At 37.9% G+C, this 20,087-nt stretch overlaps 1 protein-coding gene across 2 annotated transcripts in view; it reads left to right on the plus strand.

The window, feature by feature from the left end:
• The window catches only part of MSH3 (mutS homolog 3), a 113,975-nt gene that overhangs the window by 73,583 nt on the left and 20,305 nt on the right, over positions 1-20,087 (plus strand). For both annotated transcript variants that reach the window (XM_035896638.1, XM_035896639.1), the window contains 5 exons: positions 2,747-2,811; positions 4,095-4,211; positions 6,091-6,198; positions 9,765-9,879; positions 13,234-13,391. In XM_035896638.1, the coding sequence (XP_035752531.1) occupies positions 2,747-2,811; positions 4,095-4,211; positions 6,091-6,198; positions 9,765-9,879; positions 13,234-13,391 (563 nt within the window). The remainder of the gene's footprint in view (positions 1-2,746; positions 2,812-4,094; positions 4,212-6,090; positions 6,199-9,764; positions 9,880-13,233; positions 13,392-20,087) is intronic.

Here is a 20,087-nt window from a genome sequence, read left to right on the forward strand (position 1 = left end):
GTGCAAACAAAAAAAGAGATGACGGATCCTGCTAGATTTTGGGGTGAACTGAAAGGAGCAGTGAGGTAGTACTGTTCAGCATTGTCCTTTGGGAACTGAGGGTGGGAAGGCTGGGGAAAACTCCACAGAAAACTGGGAAAAGAAAGGAGTTGGGAAACTGAATGAGAATTGGGAGTAAGAGAGATGAATTGGTGAGGGCAGGGAGGGAAGGAGCTGGAAGCAGCCCTCTGTGACACTGAGGACCTAGGAAGCTGAGAAAGACCCAAGAGACACAGCAGGGAGCAGGTGGGCAATGCTGGAGGTAAGAGAGAATGTGAGAAGGGGTAGATTAGAGAGAGTGTTTGATAAAGACCTGAGGTGACTATTTCTTTGGATGGTGAGATGAGAAGAGTTGGCTAGGCTGTCAGTATGGATGATGAAGTTCAAGAGGAAACATGGAAGAGTGTGTTTGAGTATTCTGTGAGGAAGGGAAGAGCCAGGATTTGAAAGGTTTCTCAGGCTGGTTTAAGAGGTGGATGATGATGTATGTGAAGGAAAGGAGAAGAGAAGAACTAAAGAGAGGAGAGCATCTAAGAAAGTAGTCAGATGTGAACTGGACAGGAGAGTTTCAGAACCCACCAGTCACTACGCACACGTTTAAGAGAGGAGGCTTTTGTAGCAGGGGATGGCTCAAAAACCATTGCAGACAGAGAGATCTGTCTTGGTAAATTCATGAAAGGAGCTGCAGAGGTTATGGATATCTGTTACTTAATGAAGTCTGGTAAGAGTGTTTCAGAGACATCAAAAGACGCAGTAGAGGAAGGGTTAGAGGAGATGGTCAGTGAGGAAAGGAAAGACGCTAAAGCAGTGGAAATGATGGAAAGGGAATTGTATGGGAGGAGCAGAGCATAGGCATAACAAGAGTCTCTTTGAGTTGAGCTCTTTCTTCCTCAGATCTGTACGGTATATTCTTCTTATGTCGTTGTAGCACTCCAATAGATGTTGTATTGAAACACTTCTTTGCAACAGACCTGGGCAGAATCAGGTTTATGGTTTGCTAGTTCTGGAAGAGAGAGAAGCTGCCAGGAAACTTTTCCTAAGTATCTCCCTACTCTGAACATCTGTTCAGGGAACAGGACTTCTTGGAGGGGAAAAAAAAAAAAATCAAACTACTTGCTCCTTCATGTGTGCCCCCAAACCAATGATTATGAATACCTGGTTAGATTTTCAGTCAGCCCACGGTTTATTAACTTACATTTGTAAAGTCCCTGTTAAGAGTTCTGATGAAGATCCAGTTGACACATACCTTTTACAAAACATGAGGTTACACCCATATCTGTCTTATCTTTTGTTTCCAGACCTCTAATGTAATTTGTAGTGTGCACTGAACAGGACAGAAAGCTGTCCAGATAGCGATAGCAGGGCTATTTGTTTCAGGCAGGATTTAGAGAGAAATTGCTACACTTGGCAAATGTTTGCTTCCTGCATAGCATAAGCAGTGCTTTGGGCCCAGTTTATTTAATACTGCAATTATTTATCTAATAGAGCTAAGAATTAAAGGATGAAAAAGCAAATGCTTTTGTTGTTTTGAAGAAAATTGCAACCTCTCTGTTTGTTTCTCACTAACCATGCAAACAAACCAGACAATTAAACTGGCTGCATTAATTCAGACTGTTTTGAGTTCAGTTAGTCATCCAGCATAGATACAAATGCGGCATTATTTTCTGTCTTCCTTTTGTAAACACAGCATATTTAGTTGTTTTGATGAAATTCAGAAAAAACTGTAATACCAGCACATCAGCAACACCACTAGTGACAGCAGCAGTTGGCTCATTTTCAAATCTTTGCAGATCTCTGCATCTACCCATTTTCAGTCTTTTTGTCTCATGTATTATACAGTTTCAGGGTTTCTAAAATAAAGTATTTTCAAGGTCTCTTAGGTAAATTAGGAGCTAGTGCACTATGTCCTTGCTGGAGTCTTGTACTTGTGTTAGGGTTATTCTTGTTTGTACTTGAAGGTGATTGCTGGCTATTCTGGTGAGGCGTGGAAGGTTTTGTGTAAATCATACTAACTGTAATGGAAAAGCTTTGTCAGATGAGAGTTTCGTGGTCTTCTGTGAAGGTGATCAGATTCTGGGTTAATGTAATCTCTGCTAGAAATTAACTTTCCAGCTGAATTCTTTTATTTGAGAATGCCTCAATTCTTTGATGTCTAGGGCCTCAGGCTGGTGTTATAAAAATAACTGACATTAATTATATAAAATACTGCAATAAGCACATGGTATGAATTTCATTGCACTGAGCCTCTTGCCATTACCACTGGTTTCCCCTATTTGTTCCCTTTCTGACCCCAAGCCTCAGTACTGGTGGTATGTAGTGTAGAGTCCACGTAAATGCTGGATTTTCTACAAGGCTTGGTCAGGATCAGGTAAGCAAGACTAACCTACTAGCTTTAGTCTGGTTTTGGCTTGATAAGAGGGAGGTGAGGAGACCATGCTAGTGGATGGAGGAATGAAAGGGCAGAGATGCAACAAGACAGGGCACAAGAACAGCTCAGGGTAGAAGTTGCTCTTTAGGCAGAAAATGTGTATGTCGTAACCCTCACTTCTGGGGGAAAAAGAACATTAGCTTCTGATCTGCTCAGTGTCTTCAGGCTGAATGTGGTTTTCCTCTGATGTGTGCAGATTTATTGATTATATGATTATTATGGTTCTGTAGTCTTCCTAACTTCCCATGATGTGTAATGCTATATTTCTGTTTATTTTAGTTTATGATAGAAGTCAAGAATTCCCATAAATCATCTGTGCCATCTGACTGGGTTATGGTTAGTAGGTATGTAAAATGTCTTTGAAGTTCTATTTTAATATTTAAGAAAAAAATGTGGTAGTTTGGGATTACAGTTAATTACATACACATTCCCATTGCTCCATGTGTTTGTGTTTTTTTTAAAATGAAAACCAACGAACCAAAATTATTATGTTAATTTATTGCCATAATAAGTTTAGCTTAAAAGCAAACAGAACCAAGCTGAAAAACTGGAGTTCTTAAAATGTTTATTTTTACATGGTAGATCCTTAGAGCACTATATTACCTGCTTAATCTTTCAAAGAACATGTACTGGTGTCAAAACTGTGGTCTTGATTCAGTTGTGCCTGTAGTTTGTACATACAAATCATTCATAAAATTTTGAGTGTTATTTTATTCAGAAAGGTAAAGGTAGCTGTGCAAATATCTGTGCATCTCAGTAAACTTAGTGTATTTAAAATGTCATTTTACTTATTCATACAGACAAGCTTTGCTTGCTTTGGTTCTTAATGTTATGTAGTGTGATTTTAGATAGGTTTGGATACTTTTTCCAGTAGGTGAGAGAGAGATGGACTGAATTATATGGTTGGTTTTTTTCTTTTTTAGTAATTTTTATTATTTAAACAGGTTGAATACCTTAATGTTATAATGTGTGAGCATGGAAATCTTGCACCAGAAATAGGCCTAATCAAGGTGAACTCTGAAGTGATGTTCTATTCACTTATGCAAGATTCGGTATTAGAAGTATACAGACTAGACAGAATTAAGATGATGAAGAACAAATTACAGCTAATCTCGATTTTATAAAAGAATGCCTGGGAATGCCAAAGTGATTCTTTAATGAAAGTACATAAATAAATAGCAAATGCCCCAGATGGAAACTAGTATCCATGCAAGACAGTCTGCATCTACTAAGTTTATTTCAGGCTTATCATGAAGTTTTCTTCCTTAAAGTAAATTTTTTCTTGAAGTTCATTGTATATGCAGTCAGTCACAGAAAAGTCATCCATTTGTGCAGCATATTGCTGAACAGAATTTTGTGAAACTTCAGTGATATATGCTACATTGTGAAAAACATTGTAAAAGCCTTCTGAATGGGCAGTAGGGCAGCAACCGATCACTTTATTCACCATAAAGATCATTGGGATTGATACTTTGGTACCATGATAAAAGAACTTTTTTTTTTTTTTTTTGACATCCATTTTCAAGGCTCACAGAGAGTAAGAAAACTGGTCCAATTTTGCATGTAGATGGTGTAACTGATTGCTTAGTAACCTTGATTTCCTATTTGGCTTTTCTCTGTCTTCCAGCACAAAAGCTGTCAGCCGCTTCCACTCTCCTTTTATTATAGAAAATTACAGACATCTGAATCAGCTCCGGGAGCAGCTAGTCCTTGACTGCAGTGCTGAATGGCTAAATTTTTTAGAGTGAGTTTACAAAATAGAATCAGTTTTTACCATTGTATTTTATTTTATTTTGTTTCATTTTTTCTTTAAAAAAAGAGGTGTCTATCTTTAAAAAAATAAAATTGATAATTCAATTATGTTGCTCACAACAACTGTAAAGATAATCAATTACAATATTGTTCTTCAGTTTAAAGCATTTGAAGGCAAGACAGAGTCTGGCAACCAGCAGTGACGTCACTAGATTTTTTAAATTCTGATGAAAGTACACTATTAAAAATAAAAAGTGGGTCTCAAAATTTGAAAACTAATATCACAGGATTAAGAACCTAAAAGTCCAACTCACTGTAAATGAGTGAAGCTGAATCTAGTAGTTTTATTATTGAAGTACAATGTAAGTGAGAGGAAAGAAAAATTTATTATACAAGCTAACCAAATTCCCTTTTAATATTCATTGAAATAGAGTATGGCTTCACTGTTAAGGGTGCCATTACTAAAAAAAAACCCAAATTAAATACAATTGGAATGTTACTTACAGTTCAGGGCGTTTGGGCTGTCATGTGGGTGAGTGTAATTCTCCATAGCCCTGTATTTCGTCTGCTAACCCAGTGACTGATGGTGAGTTGGTTTGCTAGAGTAATGGGAGTGTTATTGACCCTCACAACTGGCACAGGAGATCTGTCTGTCTCAGATCAGAGTTTTGAATGAAGTTATTTGGCTATTTAGCCAAAGGATCTTTAAAATGGGAGTTTAAAAAATACTTCTCAAGCTTCTGAATTCCTTTGATTTTTCAGGTGTCTGGTTATCAATTACTTTTTTTACTTCTGTGAATTACAGACCCAGTGAAATTGTTCCTCGTGTCATGCAATGATAATTGGCTCGTTTTCAGTTCTGCATTTTTCCCTGCTGCAAAGCTTAACAAGTTCCTTCTGAAGTTGTCTCATTGGACATAGCTGATGTGAAGGTTTGCTTCTGAGTAGGAAGCCAGCAATTCTGTAAAACTGGTAGAAACTAGAAAAACATTCCGATTCAGTCTTCTCCAGATGTTTGGAATACTATAAAAATAGTTCTGTTAAGTAAATTTTTGTCACTGTATTAGCTGTATAATTTTGACTAGGCCTATTTTAACCTTTCTTCACTTAGATCTGCAGCTTTTCATGTTCGCTTACCTATTTTCAATAGTGTTGTGGGATAGCAGCACAGAACAAGGGAAGACCTGTGTGTAGGAAAGTGCTCCTCTTCCTCACCCCTCCATTTATTTATTTATTACATTTTGTTCCCCTACTGGTTTTATATTCCATGTTGTATCTTGGAGAGTAGGAGAGGAAAAAGAGGAATTCTTGAGGACTGTAAGAATGTACTCTGCTGAAAACTGTGTTCTCCTGGTACTGCCATTATTGTACTGGGGGAAGCAATACCATAAATGGAAAACCAGTTATTGAATTTTCTGTTGTAGATACCACATTTTATTGAAATTATAGACAACTCCTGCTTTCAAGCACTTCTAGGTTTTTTTGGTTTTTTGACTGCAACTTATGGTTGAAGTGAATTGGCAGTTGGGATTCAGTTGCCACAGTGGTGTTTTTACAGATCTCGTTTAGGCAGCAGGGATCAACTGCAGACCCTTTGTATGCTATCTAATGAATTTCATTTTGCCTGCTTTTTTGTGCTTAAAAATAATTCACTGTTACAATGGGAGCATGAAGTCCGTCTTAATTAAGATTGTGTCCTGACATTGTAAGTTAATACACCGCTGGGAGATTTGAATTTAGAGTAATTTAAAGACTATAGGAGCCCTGTGAGAAGCACGCATGGAGTATATTTGGACAGTACATTTGTATCTGTATGAATTTTTTTTTTTCTTTTTTTCTTCCTCCTGTTATTTTTCCCTGTTTTGGTATAGCCATTTTAGTGAACATTATCACCCTGTGTCTAAAGCGATTGGTCACCTAGCAACTATCGACTGTCTGTTCTCATTGGCCCAGGTGGCTAAACAAGGAGACTACTGCAGGTAATCAATTTTTAATTTTTATTTATGATTTTGTAGGGAATTATTAGAGAGTATTTTTTAAAAAATTATTTAAATATGTGTATTATGATAAAATGCATTATTAAAGTTGTTTACAGTAGTTTCAGAATCTGATTTTGCAGAGCAACACTTCTGGATTTAATGCAAATCTGTAAACACGGCAGTTCAGATTTGACATTGTATGTTTGTCTGTCTGTTGTTTGACCTGAGTCTAGTAGATGACATGTCACATAGATGAGTCTATGTTGGACTTTGGAATTTTTTTTCTCCTTTTTTTCTTTTTTCTCAGCAAGGTCTTCATTTGTAATGTCTTTCTAATACCTAATATTCTAAGGGGTATGAGTTATGTTTCAAAAATGTATCTCAGCTAAATAATCTGTACTGGCTTCCAGAGCAGTGATGATGCCTCCCCTAGGATCACATGTTAGATCTGATGAGCTGTGCACCTCCCTCTGCCCTAGACACACACATGCACACCGTGCACCGCAGCCTGGGACTCTGGTGGTGCCGAGGCTGTTCCTCCTGCCCTCTGCAGAGGGGACACATGAACCCTCAAGTCTCGCGTCCCCCAGAGGCTGGTCCAGAGCTGGCTTCTGAGCATGTACACCCTGCACCTGGGGCCTTCCTCCCCCTCACAAGCCCAAATCTCTTGCACCCACACAGAGACAGTCAGTCTCACTGGATTTGGTTGGACTTGATCTTAAAGGTCTTTTCCAATGTAAACAATTCTATGATTCTTCCATACTGTGAGGTCTCTGTCCCCAGAAGCACTGGGTACTCACTGAGCCACTGCTTCAACTTGCGAAGTGCTGTCCTAGAGGCCAGTGCGTACTGTTTCTGAGGTTTACTGTAGACACCCCTGCAGTGGCTGTTGATTTCCAGTCCTCAGCCATTCCCTCTGTCAGACAGTCCACATACTCTCTCTTGAAAAGTGCTGTGTGTAACTTTTCAAATGTCATTGTGGGGCTGCGCTGGAAGTGCTCAGGCAATTGCTTAGGACTAACTATATGAATTAGTAATATTTGAGACCTGTGGAAATGCAGTATTAAATGTATGTGGATGAAGGGAAATCAGCTTACATGTGCTTCTGCTTTTATACAGCATTAAAGAGAATATTGATCGCTTCTGGACTCTTGGGATCTTGTGTGCCTCTATAAAAACCTCTTTGAAAGTAATTGCTCACTTATTTCTGTATACTCAGATGAGAAAACAAACTGAAATCTGATTAATTCACTGTGTAGAGTTTAAATAATTCACTGAATTTTAAAGAGTGGCTTAGAGCTTATAAACTGTCAGGAAAGAGACTTCTCAGTGAAACTTCAGCTTCAGGGCAAGTGTCAATAATTAATTTTGGAGGGCTGCTGAAGGAAAGTTGGGACCTTCGTATTAACTAATCTAAGTATTTCAGAGGAACATTTTTGGATTATTTGAGGATTGTTTCATATCAGCCTACCTGAGGCACATATATGCACCGTGAAGTCAGGAGCACAGGTGCTGCACACAGTTGTTGGAGATTGGTAAGCACCTCTAAGAGTTTTGAGGCACCTCAGGACCCCTTTGTTGCGAGACTCGTCCTTTACACAGATGGTGTACAACATCAGGGGTCTCAAGCAGCAAAGTTAGATACCTAAAGATGATGGTGTAGGTAGCCCAGAGATCATCACCTGATGTTTGAGTGTCCACTGTGCAGACTGTGAATTTCTTTAAGGAATGCTGTTGAAAAGGTAGTGCATGACTAAAGGACATGATGCATTCCAGAGTGATTTACTTCCCTCCCCCCCTTACTGCATGACAGGTGATTGTCTGATTGTGGGAATAGAGGGCAGGGAGGACCTTTTGAATGACTGTGGCTGAGGCCCTACTTCTACGGGCCCCATTGCCTTAAACCAGAACAGGCAGTCAGCAAGACTTATGGTATCCTGAAACCACATCCTGTCTCACAGTTACATGAAAGGAGGCTTGAGCAGTTAAAAAAAGGGAATTATTTCCAAAGATGAGGGCAGAATTATAAAATGTCAAATGGAGCATTTAGCTGTCATATCCCTCTCTGGAATGCAAAGAGGAGAGGTACAGGAGGAGGTGCTTCTCTGTATGTGCTCCTCCCTTTTCTGACCATCACATTGCAGCTCCAAACAACTTACCCATCCAGCAAATGGAAGGTGAAAAGTCCTTTCTTTGTCCCCAAGGCCTAAACCCTGTCTGTATTGGTTTAATCTCAGCTATACAACTGCTGGAAATAACCTTTATGCTAAAAAAACCCACACCATTATCAGCTTGCACCTCTTTCCCCAGTGCCTTCTGTTCCTAATACGTTATTTATTTAAGCTCCATTTTCCTTTCAAATAGCATCATCATTCTTCAACCCAAGAAAATTCACACTCCCCACATCTTGTCTTCCCTCTAAAGTCCACCCAAAATGTTAGTTGATTTCCAGTCAGAAAAATCTGTGGCTTTATTCCAGTGTTCTCTTCTCAGCTGCTGCCACTTTCTTAAGTTACTGCTCTTATTTCAGCGAGGTTGTACTTCTAATGTAGGCAAGTGTTGCTGAGACATGAAACCACATTTACCTGTCCTTTGGATGCTGCACTTCAGTTCATGATGAAAACATATACCTAGGTTGCAGAGAACGAAAAGAAATCATAGTTATAATTCAGTGGAACATGGTTCTTTTGCATTTTTTTGTTCTGTGGAGAACACACAGCTCCTGGAGACGGAATTTTTCAGGCATGGAGATACATAATGTAATTATACATATTATGTTAGTAGACATGTAGACACATTTGTAGCTAAAGTGGAAGCATTTGAGACAAAACTTCTTTTTACATGATTTGGAGATGAGAGAAGAAAAGTAAGTAGTGTTGATCTGGTTTGCATATTCATTTTTGAAAAGGTACTGTCATTTCTGTGTTTCAACTTAGTAAGCTCTTTCTATAGAGACTTATGTTTTATGATTCTTGTACATGTTTGGGAGTTGCTGTCAGATTATGAGAGCTGCTCATGTTTATAGGAGAGTTACAGCTCTGTCATACTGTAGTTTTTGATTTGTATCATTTAGTGTGTCATAATATACAATTTTCTTTACTCCTCATGCTCAGGTTAGGACTTAGTGCAGTGACAGGCTGGACCAGTTCATCAGCAAGATCATTCTGAGAATATAAAATGTATCTGCAAAAGGTGGCACTTTGCAGAAGTTGATGCAGTGTTGGGAAGAAAGCCGACTGTCCTCCAGTTTGGGGGTTCTGCTATCACTTGTTCATTTTGTAGTTCTTGATAGTTCTTTAGAATACACATAAATGACTGAAAAAAATTCCTTAGGTAATGGAAAAAATGAAGAAAATACTCTAAAATTTCTTTATCCAATCTGCTAGTATTTTTTTATAACTGAGTGAAACCAGGAAGTCTTTAGAAATATTTGATAGCAATAATTCATTTTTGTCATTTGCATTTTCTTTTGCATCATAGATGACCTTCCTGCAGACTTCAGTTACAGTAGTTCTAAATAATCCGTTACAATAAACATTGAAATTAATGTCTCTTCCTTATTGTAGACCAACTGTGCAAGATAATCGGCGAGAAATAATTATAAAAAATGGGAGGCACCCTGTGATTGATGTACTACTGGGAGAGCAGGATCAGTATGTTCCAAATACCACTAACCTTTCAGTAAGTACTGAGATACTGTTTGAGATTCAAAATCATTCAAGGGAAGGAATCTGGGATATGCTTCTTGGCCAGGAAGTTAAAATAAATCATTTAATCATACAACTGTCTGCTTGGTTGCATTTCAGAGAGGTATTGGTAGACGTGATGACATCTGTTTTGTCCTTTTTCTGATATCTTGCAGCCGGATGCACTCTTAACAACCTTGTTCAGTTTTAATGACATAAAGAAAAGAAATCTGATCTCCAAATTAGGAAAATAAGTTTTAAATGGTTATTTTTTAAAAAACAAATGAATAATTACAGGTTTTTTAACAGTCTCATCAGGAGGAGTCTGCGTTTTTTCATAACTTTATCTCAAATTTGTAGAGTTTTTTTAACCTAGAAAATAGCAACAACTTCAGTTTCTGCATAACATCTTATAGGCTTGGTTTTACAAATTAATTCTAAGATAGCTCAGATTTTTTTTTCAGGTATTTCTCTAGTATGTGTTTTCCTTTCGGGAAGTATTAATTTCACACAACCTTTCTTAGTCTGACAATGCAGACTTTAGGGTTCTGACTCTTCACTATGTAGTATCAAGTACATGCTCTGTAGACTGCACACTAGTGGTAAGAAGCCTTTCATGTTAGCATATGATAAAGATCCGCCATGTGTAGCTTGCAGGCTGGATGTTACCCATAAATCTCCCTCTGGCTGTTCTTTTCTGCAATAGAGAATGATATTGGGAAGCAGTAAGCCTACTAATTGCTTGGTATTGCTGTGAAGAGGTCAAAGAAACTGGGGGAGCTACTTAATATTTTCTATGCAATGTTACCTAAATTGTATGACCTAAATTAATTAAAACTGCAATAAATATGCAATTACCGTAGGTAGGAAACATTGCCATACTGCACATATCTTTTTCTGATAAGCATATTTTGGTTTGTTTCCTCCTTTTTTTCCTGAAAAACTAAAATCTGTCTTTTAAATTATGTCCTTTTGAATTTTTTCTTGTTAAATATTTACCTGTCTGTATATTTTTTGAGATACTGTATTTTTGTTTGTAATGAATATAAAAAATATGCTTGCAACTTTGAATACGTAACTGCCTCTTCATACAGTAAAAATAGAAGAGGTATGAAACGTCACTGTGGAGCATTGCTGTGATAAACACAATTCAAATTTTTATGTTATTTCTCTGGAAATATTTTTAAATGCCGTTCTGTACTGAACAATGATACAAATATTGTGCAGTACTTCCGGGAATGTTTTCAAAATAATTTGTCAACTCTGAAGAAGCAACAGGTGGCATTTACAAAAAATTCAGCATTTCATTCAGTAATCATCATGCACTTTCCTGTGTTAGTCCCATTCTTATGTTGGTTTTCTAAACGGTGAGTATTACAAAATCAAGTGATCGTGGTAGAATTGCTTTTACCTCTACTGTTGGTTTGAGTTCTTTCTTTTTAGAGAGAGGTGGGTGGGAACCCAGTTTATTAAAATGGCTCTAGTTTTAAACTGGTGTGTTTGAATCACCAGGAAATGCATCTCCTGTCAAGTTTCAACTGAAATGTTGTCAAATATTGAACTTTAGGAAAAGCTTTTTTGTTGTGGCCTGTAATAAATATTTTATTCTTCTGTCCCCCCTCTCTTCCCCAAATATTCATGGATTTTTTTTCAGTACTTTTAACTTCAGCCATAAAACCCAGTAAAATGTTAGCTTATGGTTGCATGCAATTGTAAGGGCAGACAGGTTCTCTGGTCTGATGTTACAGCGTATGTTCTTTCTGAAAGCTGGCTTTGCAAACCAGCCGCCAGTCTCACAACATGGTTGGAGGGACACTGGAGGGATACCAAACACATGCAAGAAATTTGTGGATTTTAACAGATGAACTCGTTCTGGTTTTAAGTATCTATAAATTCTGTTGTGTTGAGCCACATGGTAGCCCTGATGAAATTCTAGTAGCAATATTGAAACTATACCTTGGAGACTAGGCTGTTACGAATTTTGTTCTGTATAGTCTTATGCATTTTATTACATCCATCCTTTATTCCCGATAATGGCATTTTCTGGGGGTTGACTTTATTGCGACTTGCTTATGGATGTTTTTTTTTTTTTTTTTAGCAAAAGCTAAACAGCTTTTTATATATAATAAATACTGATTGCATGTATCTTCTGTATGATCTGGATTATGATATAAAAGTGACAGTCCTATATGGATTTTATTTGCCTCCCTACTAACAGAAAGAAAGCCCAATCGGGAAACAAATCTGTAAAGATCTTGAGGTTTATTCTGTGGAGGTTTTTCAGGTTTTTGAGGTTTTTTTTCTTTTTTTGTGTCACAGTGCCTGGTCAGTTCCAAGCTCCCTAAGTTGTGTGGATAATGTTCATTATGTTCAGCTTTTCCTTTCTTGCATGCTCCTCCCACAGGGTAGTGGAATATGCTGACTTTTGGTTAGCTCATCAGTTGTTGGATTTCACTGTATGTACCCTGTAGAAAGGAAAAGTCTAATTGTCTGAAGTCTTTGCATAATTTAATTTCCTAGTCTTGATTCAGGCTATGAGAAAGCTTTTTAGATTCATTGATGAGCTTTAAGGTTGTATAGGAATTGTCTTGTACCAGAGGAAGACAGTTTTATTCTGGAGCCACAGATACGTAGCAGTACTGTGGAGGGTCTTATAGCTGAGACAAGCTCTTGCATCTGATTTCATTTTCCATAGGATTTCAGTGGTTAGGTGCACCGATCAATCAGAGATTGGATACAGTCTGTTCACAATATCTGTGTTGCAGTCAAGTATTGCCAAACTTGGCAATGTCCTGCTTTCTTCTTGTAGCCAGTCTGTTTGAATGTGCATATGTTGTACCAAGGCAAGCAGTTATGAATGGGTGTAAAATCTAGGTCAGGTCTTTGTCTGCCAGATCTTCTCCCCATTTGGCAATGAGAACTGTAACTGGAGAGGAATCCAGATCACAACCAAATTAGGGCAGCACTGGCTATGCTGAAAGCTTGTGAGTTTCCCCCTTTCTCCAAAGAAAATTGCACAGAAAGTTCTTGGAGTGCTTTCTTGGCTCCTTTGTGGTGAAAGGGAAGGTTCCTCCTCACTGTCCATTTTATTCAAGAATAATGAAAGTTGATTGCGATGCTTCTCTCTCATCAGCCGGGAGAGGTCTTAAGAAAATTTATCCACCTGAGACTTCATAATATGAAGTGAATACGATGACCTCCAAGAATGAAGGAAGTTGTTCACCTAGAAACAGAATGTTTAATCCTGAGGACCTGTTCTTTATCCCTCTAAGCACATACACACCCTAGACTTTCTTATAAAAGCACCACGTGCAGGACAATATATTTGACCACTGTTTTATGTTTGCAGGGAGATGGTGAAAGGGTCATGATAATAACTGGACCCAACATGGGAGGAAAGAGCTCCTATATAAAGCAAGTTGCATTGATCACAGTCATGGCACAGATTGGTTCTTATGTTCCTGCAGAAGAGTCAACGATTGGTGTTGTGGATGGTATTTTTACCAGGTAATCTTTCAAAATTTTCTGTATGTTTATGAAAACTTTATTGTGGCAGGGTGTGTGTGTGTGTGTATCAAAATATAATTTAATTTTTCATTTAGAACTTTAGAATTTATTATTAGTTTTCTTTTTCATTGTAAATACATACACTGGTTGTTAGATTTTGATTCTGGTTTTCCAGTAAGCTATAATACTTGTTTTGGAATATTTGAATCTTTCTTTAAAGATAAGAATGTTAATGTGTCTGTCTTGATTAAGATCCAGATATCTAACTTCATCTGCCTGAATCTGCCTTCATCTGCCAAACTTACTCTGCTGGGTGATAGCCAAATGATGTTTCCCCTAAGATGAATGCTGTCACCTCTAAAAATCATGTCACAGTTTCTGCTGTGCAGCGTGGTTCTACATACTCTCACAATATTTGAGACTGAGAATTTGAGGCAATGTATATTTTACACTTACTGTTCTTCCTGAACTATCGTTCTTGAGCACACTTTGCTTGATGTCTTTTAGAGAATGAATAGTGGCAGTTCATTTCACTCAGTCTCATTTTTAAGATATTGATGAGTAATTTTTAAAGATTATCTGTACAGTCAAAACTTTAATATCTTATAATCAAATATTACCGAGTATTATCTAGCAGTTTTTTCCCCTTTCTTTTTAATCTATTTTTTAATCAGCAAAAGTTCTGTGCTACTGATGCTATTTGAGATGGGTAATTATAAGTTTCACAAAAATCATGTATCTGGTAGAATCATTGTCCCTGAAATTCTAGTTCTGTGGTGGCACTGTGCATTTCAGAGTTAACTTTTAACAGAGAATCTGAAATACAACTCAGCTGGGATTGCTTCATCATATAAAGTTGTGTTCTTATGCCTCACTGTGTCATGACAAAAATGAATGAAATCATACTTCCAGGCACTTCAGTGCTAAGGAGTTGAACAAACTAGAAAACTATTTCTATTATCTTTCTAAAATGAATTGGAGCTAAAAATTAAAAATGGTTAACTTTTTTCCTTGTGCTGTGTTGGGAGTAGTTGACTGGTTGATTGGATGAGCATTTCTCCCGGCCCATAGCAGGGAGGTTGGACTGGGTGATGTTTAAGTTCCCTTCCAACCCAAACCGTTCTGTGATTCTCAAGGGACATGAAGATACACAAGAACTGATTTAGTTTACAGAAAAAGTATTACAACATTGCTAACAATTTGAAGATTATTTTTTTCTTCCTCTGTGTTTTGTAGGTGAACATAGAGTACTTTGGTTGTGTTCACACTGACTTAATATCTAACCATACGCGTGTAAGTCTGTTACCCTTAAGCTTAGTATTCCCTTTCCTCTGCTTTTGACTGTCATTGCAACAGGATTACTTCTGCAGAAAAATTAGGAAATGTGACACAGTCACTGGAGTGCCATTTTGTCTTGTGCCTACTAGAAAGTGAACAAATTGGGTTTTGTCTTCTACAGTGTGAAAACCTTGAAATGAATATATCCCAGTTCCACCTGTTCCCCAGTGTATTTCTCTGATTCCACTTAGCTTTTCTCTAAAAGTATTTTTCACATCTGTTCTGATAAGTTAGTGTGGTTAAAGGTAAAACTTCTGCTTTTAGATTTCAAGCCAAGCAGACCAAGAGTGTGGTGCTTACTGGCTGTGAGGTTTCAGACCATTTAGTTTGGAGCCCTGTCAGATTCTAAAACAGAGGACTGATTTTTGCCCTCCCCCACAATTAGCTTTGGAAGCTCAGCTGGATATGCCATTCTTCATTTAATGTGAAATGTGTCAAACACCAGATGAATATACTAAAGAATTACTTAAATTCTTGTAATTGCACTGGCAATTAGGAGTAAACTAATTGACTCAATATTAATCAAGACGAAACTGAAAATACGTTATTGAGATACAAGTAGTCATGCATTAGCTAAAAGGTTAACAGGAAGCAAAAACGCTGAGTTTATGTATTGCATTTGTTCAGAAATCCAGGATGGTCACTTCAATTTGTAAAAGATTATCAGTGGAACTGCTTGTCTGTGCATCTGTTCAGAACTTGACCCAGTTGTAGCTTTCCTTACAGTATAAATGTTTAGGGCAATACTTGCATCATGATTTTGCTTTAGCCTGTTGAGTGTGGGGGCTTTCCTTGCTCTACATGGGCAAGTAATGACATCCATGCTACCCAGGTAGGTGAGCTGTCAGTGCTCTTTTCTGTCCCACTCTATTTGATTGTAAGTAGCCACAAAGTGGTCTTCAGTGCCCAGTCTGGTCTTTCATTTTGTAACTCCTTCATTTTCACCTTCCCCAAATCATGAACTTCACCCTCAGCAATGAGAAAAGGAGTAACTTACCAGCATCTGCAACTCAGAGGCTCAAGGTGTACAGAGACTATTCAGGAAGTAGGCACCTCTATTTTAGTCTGTTTGGGTTTGTTGGGTTGGTTGGGTTGGGTTTTCTTTTTTTTTTTTCTTTTTTTTTTTTGCCCCCACAGGGTTCTGGGAAAGATCTTAAAGTATATAAGTCTGTCAGGCCAGGTTAATGTGGTGTTATATTCCAGGTATGTCTTAGCTCTAGGAAGTTATCCTTGTAAAAGTTTTTAATGGCTGGTTGAAGGAGAGAAACAATAAATTCAGCTGCCATGTGCTATGTCCTACATTGTTTCTTTAATGCTCTGTCTGGCTGAACATACATTTCTAAAGCCTCAGCTTTTGCCCAGGGGTCTTCTCTGGTAGGGAATGAGCCTGAAGAGATCAGAGATTTTCTTTTAACTCACCCCCAATTTTGCTTTTTTGTTTTATTTTCTTCTGTGTTTTTGTTTGGGGAATTGGTTTTGTTTGTTTGTTTTTTAATAGAGTACAGCTATGCAGACCTCCTTTTTGCACTGCCACCCCAGGCCACAAGTGTCTTGCTGGAAAATGGGATTTTTTTTGTTGATGACTTTGGTATATTTTTAATCTTTTAAAAACATTGCATGGGAAGATGTCAGTTTCCAAGTTATTTTCATCACTGCCATGGTGTGTTGTTTTCTAGATGCTGCTATTAACATATTACCCCTGCTGTGGGGGATGCTTTACAGGCTGACTGTATGAAGAGTTCTGTGCATCAGGAGCACCAACGGTTCAGCTGCTTGCTAAATTTTTTTGAATATTGGTGCTTTATACTGCAGTCTCTTTTTTGTTTGTATGCTGCATCTTGTGCGAATTTAAGTGTGAATTTATATAGGTTTAAGAGATTAACATTCGTCTACAATTTGTATCTTGTGTTCTAAGTAGGGTTTCCATGGAAATTTAAAGGTTGCTACTATGGTTATTTCTTTGGATATATTTAGTATTTATGTATTATAGCTTCTCTAAATGGACTTTAAATACTGCATTATATTAAACATTTTTAAAGATGCAAAAGGAATTGTCTTGCTTACAGGTGCAGTGAAAATAGGAATGATTCATCTTCATTACTGGGTGTATAGACCCAAACAGTGCTAAGGCTAGTCCAAACATTTCAAAGTAGCATTGATAATTTCATCCTAAAGAGGGGAAAAGAGAGAGAATTATCCACTACATAATGACCCTAAGCCCAGATGATACGCTGTTACAAGTCTGTAAATTGAAAAACTTGAAGGGAGGGGAAGAGTCATTTCCTACAGTACCCTGCTTGTGTTGTTCACTTCATAAGGAAGACGCTGAGTGCCCCTATGGACTCTCCCATATCTCAGCATTTCTTATGTATAAAACCAACCTTGCTACTTCCATTGCTATGCTTTGTTCCTAAACCTGGGAAGGGGGTGCTAGGGGTTGCGAAATAAGTAAAAAATTTTTATTGGTAGCTCCAGTGTCAGAACATCAGACTAAAAAGACACTAAATCATTCTCCATATTTCTGATTTTTTATTTAAAGCTATTTTTAGAATAGATTTCTACATTGTATTACTAAAGTGTTTGTATAAATTTCTCCCTTGAAATTCCATACTTCGATTATTTTTTTTCACGAGTCATTGTGTCTGTAAACCATTTTTGTACAAAAAAGTTACTACTTTTGAGACTGTATGCTATGCCCACTATTTAAGGGATAGCTATGTAATATGGAGGGAGTACACAATATTTTGAGGATGTTTTGCTGGTTGATATTTTTTCTTCTGTTTTTTTTTCCTTCTCCAGTGAGGGATAATGTTTTCATGCAGTCTTTGCTTAAAGAATTTAACTTAATCAGTGCCATTATAGTTAAGAATTTTAGAAGAGTTTTGGAAAGGTCAGCACCCAGTCTATATTGACTTTTAATGGGATTTGAGTATTTAATTCTCTCATGTTTGAAAATTCTCATCCAAGTTTCTCCTTGCAGTAAATGGGTTCAGTTTTTGCTTTAAATTAACCTTCAATTTGTGTTAGTTGTTCTAATATAGTTATCCAGAGATCTAAATTAATACAGTGTTTCTCCGTGTATTTGTGTAGAAAGACAAATCAAGTGTGGAGGAACTAATGAAGGACACTCTATTGACCTAATTGTGCATTTGGAAGGGATGATGTTTAGGTGCTGAAAAAAGCTGACCTTTAAAGAGGTCCCACTTACAATCAATTATTGATACAATTTCTTACAGATTCAGCCTAATTCCTGTAGGTCACTAGTAGCAATTCATGAGCATCAATTTTCAAAACAGAGAGAGAGAGAGAGAATGTTACAACAATTTGAAGGTAAAATCTGTTCAAGTAAACAATCTAATTAATAGTTCAAATTGCCAAATGCCTTGTTCTCCAGATTCAAGAATCAATTTATTGAAAGCACAAGCTACTATTAGAAAGAATACTGTAAAGGAGACTAACTCCTACCAGCTCTAAGTGATGGTGAAGAGACAAAGAAGAATTTCCTTCCTCGAGCACTTGCCTGCCTGGCTTCTCTTCTTTTGTTGAAATAAAAGATATTCCACTTATTTTAGTAATCAGATGTAAGTATGCACAGTCACACTATGGTGACATACATCTTCTAGTGATTTTTTTATACCATCAGCCAAATTGGGCATACTGTTAAAGGTGCAGCTTCGGTTGTCTGAACTAATACTTCAATTGCATTTGAAAACTGCCTCTTGCAGGTTATGTGCCACATGCTTAAAGGTTAAAGGAATAAATAGAAGCATCAGTAAGATGCATGTAGATTATCCTCTCATGCACTTCATCTCTCTCAAAGCAGTTATCTTGCCGTTTGCTGATTCTCAGCATGTCTTTAATCCTCATGGTGGCAAAGAAATGGGGTTTGAATTGTCCAGGAAGGTGCATTAAGAAAACAGAAGGGTCAAGGAGCTTGGCAATATGGGTTAACAGGTGGTAGTGGTAGGTTGCTTAATTCTTTCACTTTATGTAAGACAGGCAGTTTCTTGTACTTCGAGGCAATTGTCTTGGTATAGGCTCTGCGCATCACATGGTCTGCATTTAGGTGTATAGAATTTTGTCCTACATTTTATCCTTCCAACAGGTGATGTAAATGTATTTTTAACATGGAGGGCGCTCCTCATTGCTAACTCTATAGTTAGGAGATACTCAGTTCAAATTCCACTGTATATCTGAAAATGCGAAAACAGATGGTGGTTGCTCACCTTGACTAGGGAGGGATTGATTTGTTGTTCTAGATTGTATTATATGTCTATATACAGGGTCTTTCAGATAGACATGTTCTACGGTTTAAGTTACATAGCTATTTTGGTATTTTCTTTTCTGTCTTCCTTTAATAATGATTTTGAACATGTGTAACAGTTTCTCATTCAACTAAAACTAGAATGCAGAAATCCTCAGGCAGCTGAACCTTACATGTCTGTTTGGCATGACAAAGTTGCACAGCCATATAAAGTAGGCCCTCTGACTTTAAGCTGTTGCCATCATCCAGTGACCTGATGCTTCTGATTGATCAGCAGAAGCTGTGTCCTGCTGAGATACTTGCATGTGTCCCTGGCTTGCATGTGGTCTACTTGCATTCCCAGATGTGGAAACCAAGAGAGAGCATCAGGTTCAGGCTGTTCTTCTTGAAGGTGTCTTTAAAGGCAGTCTTCAGACCCCAGTGCAGAGACCTACCTCGTTGCCCTTCATACACAGGAAACTGCTCTCAGTTTTGTGATCTTTGGGTCTATAAGGAGAGGGAGGAGGCAGAGGAAAGGGAAGGATGTTTTCTACATTGGTCAAGAACTGCCAGCCCATTCCAACACTGAAATAATGAGGGGGTTTCATCCCCCTCACCACTGGACTTAGTTGGGTCATTTTATTTCAAGTGCAGCAGGATCCAGTTCCAGCCATGTACACATCATCAAGGAGTGGTGATTCTGAGTTTATCAATGGGTTCAGTAAAGGGAAGGGATTTTGATTGCTATAAGAGACAACAGTGCTACTGAGAGACTGGCCAACTGAAGATCACCTCCTGCTATTGAAAATTGCATTTCAGGACCTATCCATGTGAGCATCAGCTATGTCCTCACAGCTGTTGCCTGTGGTGATACAGTTCAGGGGACTCTACTCATGCCCTCATCTGCTTGATCTTTCTAGAGTCTCGCAAAACACCTCTGAACATGCTGTATCTACCCTTGAAAAGACATCCCAGGTGCGTGCATTACTCAGTTTGCCATAGGAGTGTCAGTGAGCAAGGTACTGTCTTAGAGGCACCCTGGAAGTGTCCATCAGATAATCCTTTCTCATCTAAGACACAGAATAGGTGCAAGGAAAGCAAGCTCCTTCTATTCT

The sequence above is a fragment of the Egretta garzetta genome, unplaced genomic scaffold, assembly GCF_000687185.1.
Source record: "Egretta garzetta isolate BGI_Z169 unplaced genomic scaffold, ASM68718v1 scaffold136, whole genome shotgun sequence".
In the NCBI taxonomy this organism is placed as follows: Eukaryota; Metazoa; Chordata; class Aves; order Pelecaniformes; family Ardeidae; genus Egretta; species Egretta garzetta.